The 7,031-nt window shown below is 36.1% G+C and overlaps 1 protein-coding gene across 1 annotated transcript; it reads left to right on the top strand.

Annotated features, from left to right (window-relative positions):
• The first annotated feature begins 713 nt into the window (after nt 1–713).
• LOC138340263 (uncharacterized) lies at nt 714–2,336 on the top strand. Its single transcript, XM_069291992.1, has 2 exons — nt 714–1,319; nt 1,743–2,336. The coding sequence occupies exons 1-2, from the start codon at nt 714–716 to the stop codon at nt 2,334–2,336; spliced, it is 1,200 nt and encodes a 399-aa protein (XP_069148093.1).
• Nucleotides 2,337–7,031: the final 4,695 nt, after the last annotated feature.

The following is a 7,031-nucleotide window of genomic DNA, read 5'->3' as shown; positions in this document are numbered from 1 at the left end:
CTTATGGATATAATCAAACCCGCATGTCACCAAAATATGAAGAACTCACTGCATTTCACACGCCAAAAGGTATTTATTTCTACAAAGTGATGCCATTTGGTTTAAAGAATGTTGGCGCCACATATCAAAGGGCTATGCAAAATATCTTTGACGACTTGCTCCATAAAAATGTTGAATGTTATGTAGATGATTTGGTAGTAAAGTCGAGGAAGAGGGGCGATCATTTGAAAGACTTAAGGATGGTGTTTGAGTTGCTCCGAAGATATCAACTAAGGATGAATCCATTGAAATGTTACTTCGGAGTTACTTCTGGAAAGTTCCTTCACTTTATTGTGAGACATCGAGGAATTGAAATTGGTCAAGCCAAAGTCGATGCAATATCAAAGATGCCTGAACCTCGAGATATTCATGAGTTAAAAAGTCTCCAAGGAAAGTTAGCCTACTTGAGAAGGTTCATCTCAAATCTAGCAGGAGATGTCAACCATTCAGTCATCTCATGAAGAAAGGTGCTCCTTTTAATTGGGACCAAACATGTAGTGAAGCCTTTACAAGTATCGAATCGTATCTAGCTAAACCTCTGGTTTTTGGCAGCTCCTATACCTGGAAAACCATTGATACTCTACATTGCAGCACAAGAAAGGTCTATAGGAGACCTATTAGCTCAAGAGAATAGTGAAGGCAAAGAAAATGCTCTTTATTACTTATGTAGAACGATGACGCCAAATGAGCTTAATTATTCGCCAATTGAAAAGTTATGCTTGGCACTGGTCTTCTCAATTCAAAAGATGAAGCATTATTTTCAAGCTCATGTTGTCCGCCTCATTTCTAGAGCAAATCCCATCAAGTTTCTTATGTCAAAACCTGTCCTTAGTGACCGACTAGCAAGCTGGTACCTCCAATTCCAACAATTTGAGATTGTGTACGTCCCTCAAAAATCCGTGAAGGGACAAGCACTAGCGAATTTCTTAGCAGACCATCCTATACCAAATGATTGGGAGTTAACTGATGAGTTTCTTGATGCAGATGCAATGTTAATTGAAGTTCAACCTCCTTGGAAAATGTACTTTGATGGGGCTGCACATCGCGGCGGAGCTGGTGCTGGCGTGGTGTTCATCACTTCAGCTGGCGTGGTGTTCATCACTTCACAAGAAGAGATTCTACCATTCTCTTTTACTCTAAAACAATGTTGCTCCAATAATGTCGCTGAATATCAAGCACTGATACTTGGACTTGAAATGGCCGTTGACATGAAACAATTACATTTACAAGTCTTTGGTGACTCTCAATTGGTGATTAATCAACTCTTAGGAAGTTATGAGGTAAAAAATCCTAAATTGTGACCTTATCATGATTATTCTCAAAAGTTGATAAGATGGCTTGGGGATGTAACCCTTCAACATGTGCGTCGAACAGAGAATAAGAAAGCTGGTGCATTGGCTACTCTATCTTCAACACTAACCCTTCCTGATCAAACACAAGTAACTGTCTGTCAATAATGGATAGAACCACTGTCAAATGAGGATGAATATATTGAAAATAAGCTTGATAATATCGTCTCCATTGTTGAAGCTGCGAAGGAAGATTGGAGACAACCCATCATTGACTTCCTATGTTATGGGATAGTTCCCGAAAATCCAAGAAGAAGAACTGACATACGTCGTCGTGCACCTCGTTTCCTTTACTACAAGGATACATTATATAGAAGATCATTTGAGGGTATGTTATTATGATGTTTGGGAGAGGAAGAAGCGACTCAAGCTCTGCAAGAAGCATATTCAGGAGTATGTGGATCACATCAATCTGGACCAAAACTTCATTTTCGCATAAAGAGGATGGGGTATTACTGGTCAATCATGGAGAAAGATTGCTTATATTATGCCAGGAAGTGCGACGCTTGTCAATTTCATGCGAATTTCATTCATCAGCCACCCGAAGTATTGCACCCAACCATCGCATCTTGTCCATTTGATGCTTGGGGACCGGATATTGTAAGACCATTACCAAATTCTTCTGGTGGACACTTGTACATCTTGGCTGCAACTGATTACTTATCAAAATGGGCTGAAGCTGTCGCTTTTAAAGAGGTGAAGAAAGAGAATGTTGCAAATTTTATCCGAGTAAATATTATCTATCACTTTGGCATCCCTCGCTATATAATAACAGACAATGGCAAACCATTTGATAACAAGTTAATGAACAAGATTTGTGATCTTTTTGACTTTATGAAGCGTAAATCTTCTATGTACCATGCTGCCGCTAATGGTCTTGCTGAAGCATTCAATAAGACTCTATGCAACCTTCTCAAGAAAGTTGTCTCCAAATCCAAACGGGAATGACATGAAAGAATGGAAGAAGCTCTGTGGGCATATAGGAAAACATATCGCACACCAACTCAAGCAACACCATATTCACTTGCTTTTGGAGTTGAAGCAGTCCTGCCACTCGAGCGTCAAATACCCTTCTTAAGACTTGCTATTCAAGAAGGGCTCACTGAGGAAGAAAATGCTCGATTGCGTCTTGCTGAATTAGAAGCACTTGATTAAAAGAGGTTAGAAGCCCAACAAAACTTTGAATGTTATCAAGCTCGTCTATCTCGTGTTTTTAATAAGAAGGTTCGCTTGAGGTGCTTTCAAGTAGGAGATCAAGTTGTCGCGGTAGGAAGACAAATCATTACTTCGCACAAGTCTGGGGGCAAATTTACCTCAAAGTGGGATGGACCATATGTCGTACAAAAAACATATTCAAATGGTGCTTACAAGCTTGTTGATGCTGATTGCTTAAGGATCGGTCCTATTAATGCCAAATTTCTAAAGAGATACTATCCTTGAAGGAAGATGATGCTCCTTAATGTACGAGCCTAAACTGCATGTCACTCCTAGCCCGCAAAAGTATAAACTGTGTACCGCACAACCACAAAAAAAAAGAATAATCACTCAAATCCCCAGAACTACGATGTGACTTGATCCTCTTTATTGAGGTACGTAGGCTCTTAGAACCTTATTCTAAGTTCAGTTGCATGAGTGTCAAAAAAAATGTTCCCACTTGATCTATTGCATGAAAGTCAAAGCGATATGTATTTTATTTTTATCTTTTGTCTCATCAAACTTAAGACTTGCACGAAGTATTGATGGGTGTATGGAAGAGGCAAACCCTTATAAAGTATGAATCTCTTATTAGTACGATGGAAGTCTTTAAATTAGATCAAGTATGCAAATTGGAGTCTTTATATTCTTTGAGTTTATTATTTGAAGTATCCAAATTCTCAACGTATACATGTTGAAGTATTCAAATACTCTAAGTATGAAGGCAAGACTTTAAATATATAAGTAGAAGTCTCCAAATGCGTGTGTAATTAAATTCCATGCCTAAAGGTGCGCGAGGTTTGTCCCTTTGCACCTTAAGCTAGCTTTGTTGCAGATTATCCTTCAATAGACCTTTGAATTTATTATGTTTTAAGATGGACAAACTTGTCCCTTCGCACCTTAAGCTAGGCCTTTTTACGGATGTATACTTAAAAGAATCTTTTTAAATTTTCATGTCTTAAGGTGGACAATATTTGTCCCTTTGCAGTGGTGTATATTTAAAAGGATCTTTAAATTTTTCACTGGTGTATATTTAAAAGGATCTTTAAATTTTTATGCCTTAAGGTGGACAAACTTGTCTCTTTGCAGCTTAAGCTAGAGTTCCGACGGATTTATCTTTAAAAGGATCTTTAAATTTTCATGCCTTAAGGTGGACAATATTTGTCCCTTTGCACCTTAAGCTAGAGTTCTGACGGATTTATCTTCAAAAGGATCTTTAAATTTCCATGCCTTAAGGTGGACAATATTTGTCCCTTTGCACCTTAAACTGGTCTTTTCACGGGTTTATCCTGTCTTAAGATGGTTAAGCATTCAGGACCTTGTAACACCTTGAGGTTATCTTCAAGGCCGGAGCGTTACATGATATCCTATTAAAGCTTCAAGTTGGTCAAGCATTCGGGACCTTGTAACACCTTGAGTTTATTTTCAAGGCGGGAGTGTTACACGGTATTCTAGTAAAGCTTCATGGTCAAACATTCAGGATCTTGTAACACCTTAAGGTTATCTTCAAGTCGGGAGCGTTACATGGTATCCTATTAAAGCTTCAAATTGGTCAAACATTCAGGACCTTGTAACACCTTGAGGTTATCTTCAAGGCGGGAGCATTACATGGTATCCTATTAAAGCTTCAAATTGGTCAAACATTCAGGACCTTGTAACACCTTGAGGTTATCTTCAAGGCGGGCGCGTTACATGGTATTCTATTAAAACATCAAGTTAGTCAAGCATTCGGGACCTTGTAACACCTTGAGTGTATTTTCAAGGCGGGAATGTTACACGGTATTTTAGTAAAGCTTCATGGTCAAACATTCAGGACCTTGTAACACCTTGATGTTATCTTCAAGGCGGGAGCGTTACATAGTATCCTATTAAAGCTTCAAATTGGTCAAGCATTCGAGAACTTGTAACACCTTGAATTTATTTTCAAGGCGGGAGCGTTACATGGTATTTTTGTAAAGCTTCATGGTTAAGCATTCGGGACCTTGTAACACCTTGAGGTTATCTTCAAAGCGGGAGAGTTACACGGTATTCTAGTAAAAGCTTCAAGTTGTTTAAGCATGCGGAACCTTGTAAAACCTTGAGGTTATTTTCAAGGCGGGAGCATTGATATTCTAGTTAAGCATTAAGTTGGTTAAGCATTTGGGGCCATGGAACACCTTGAGAGTTTTATTTATTTATTTTGTTAAGGCATGGACATTACCCACATTTTTATGGGATAAATCTTTCCATAATGTAGCCTCCATGAAAAATAAAATTCCTTTTGCTGATCTACAAAAAAAAAAGTGAAGGAGAGATTGTTACCCGTCAAGATGTTTGAGACTAGAAAGATATTAAATCTTGAATATGGGATGTGTTGTAGACCTTTATGTCTAGATTAGAAATCATCAAGTGGATTGTGATTTCGCTGTTCCTACGTCAAGACACGAGATTTTTTTTAGTAAGTCACACAAATCTGAAAATTTTTAGCATGGCAGAATCTAGAGGTAACTTCAAAAAATCATCTCGAAAGATTCTGAAGGTGTTAAATTTTGAATTTTGGATATAATAGAGATCGAAAAGCCTAGTTTCTGAAAAATCAAACGGTTCATAATTTTGATTTTTCTACAATGAGATATGAATTTTCTACGACGAACATGTCAGACTGTAAAAAAAGTGACGAATCTTTAGCATGACAGAATCTAGAGCTAACTTCAAAAAATCATCTAGAAATATTCTGAAGGTATTAAATTTTAAATTTCGGATATGTTAGAGATCGAAAATATTAGTTTTTGAAAATTCAAACGGTTCATGATTTTGATATTTCTACAATGAGATATGAATTTTCTACGACGAAAATGTCAGGATGTAAAAAAGTGACGAATTTTTAGCATGACAAAATCTATAGCTAACTTCAAAAAATCATCTAGAAAGATTCTTAAGGTATTAAATTTTGAATTTTTGGTATGTTAGATATCGAAAAATCTAGTTTCTGGAAAATCAAAAGGCTTTTGATTTCGATTTTTTTACAATGAGATATGAATTTTCTACTACAGACATGTCAAGCTGTAAAAAAGTGACGAAAATAAATAAAAAGGAAGGAAAATTACCTTGAGTATGCCCTTTTCGTCGTAGGCTCACAATCCGTAATTGAAGATAAAATTATGGGGACAATGTATCTATTTATAGATGTCACGTGGTGGGATAAAATCCTTCTTTTAGTTCAATTACAATTTCTTTTTGGCTTGGGCAAGAAAACGTAATATGAATATGAAATTGAGTAGGATTACAATTCCTAGTTCAATTACAATTTCTTTTTGGCTTGGCAATAAAACATATATATGAATATGAAATTGAGTAGGATTAAAATTCCTAATTGAATTATGATTTCCTTTTTGTTTGGGCAATAAACCATATATAGGAATATGAAATTAAGTAGGATTACAATTGTTAATTCAATTATAATTCATTTTTAACTAAGGTGAATTTAGTAACCGGTTAATGCTTCAAGCCTAGTCTCTAAAAGATAAATTATCTCGACAAGACTTGAAGCAGGGGGCATTTGTAATCATTTAAAATTTATTAAATATATATTTATAGAATGATTCAGATTATATTGAATTCATAAATATATCAATCCAAATAAATATTGTGGATTGATATAATTGAGTTAAATATTTAAGTCCAATAAATATGGATTTAATTAAAGTCTAAATTAATTGATTTGGGCTTCATTGGATGAACCCAATTTGTTAAACCCAATCTCATCTCATTCTAGAGCCCATCTTGGCACCACGTGTGCAGATGATGTGGCATGCCAAGTCAAATAAGAAAATCAATAGAATCATGACATGTGTCAAATATGACAAGCCCGCTCCATAAAGCCCAAATGCCATGTCACTTCAATCTGATTGGCTGAACGGAATCCTATTCCAATCGCAACTCCTCTATTCTAAAACTATAAATAGGGGTCCTCATAATTCAGAAAAGAGAGAGAAAATTCTAAACAAGAAGCTAGAGAAACTCTTTTGGACAAACGCCATGTAATTCTCTACAAAGCTACAAGTTTAAGAATTCAAGCATTCAAGTTCAAGAACGATCAAGGTCAAGACCATCGAATTCAAGAACAAGCTCGAAGCCCTTGAGTTCAAATAAAAGTCAAGATCAAGATAAAGTTCAAGTTCAAGTTCATCATAGATTCAAGAACAAGCTTAAAAGCCCTTGAATTTATATTTGAAAAGGCGAATTCAGAGGAATTATAGAGATTGTAACACTCGCATTTGAAATAATAAAATCGATTGTTGCTATAATTTTCCATTCTTGATTATTGTTTTCTCGACGCGAATTTTATTGTCTACACATCCATCTTTAGTAAAATGTCTCGAATTTGAGCCCTGGATATGAAGAGAATCTTGTTAGAGACTGTCCCTGAATTCAAATTAACTAGGGTCTAAATATGATATATTGAAACCG

Source organism: Solanum lycopersicum, chromosome 1 (assembly GCF_036512215.1).
Source record: "Solanum lycopersicum chromosome 1, SLM_r2.1".
Lineage (NCBI taxonomy): Eukaryota > Viridiplantae > Streptophyta > Magnoliopsida > Solanales > Solanaceae > Solanum > Solanum lycopersicum.
This window is presented reverse-complemented; position numbering and strand designations above follow the sequence as displayed.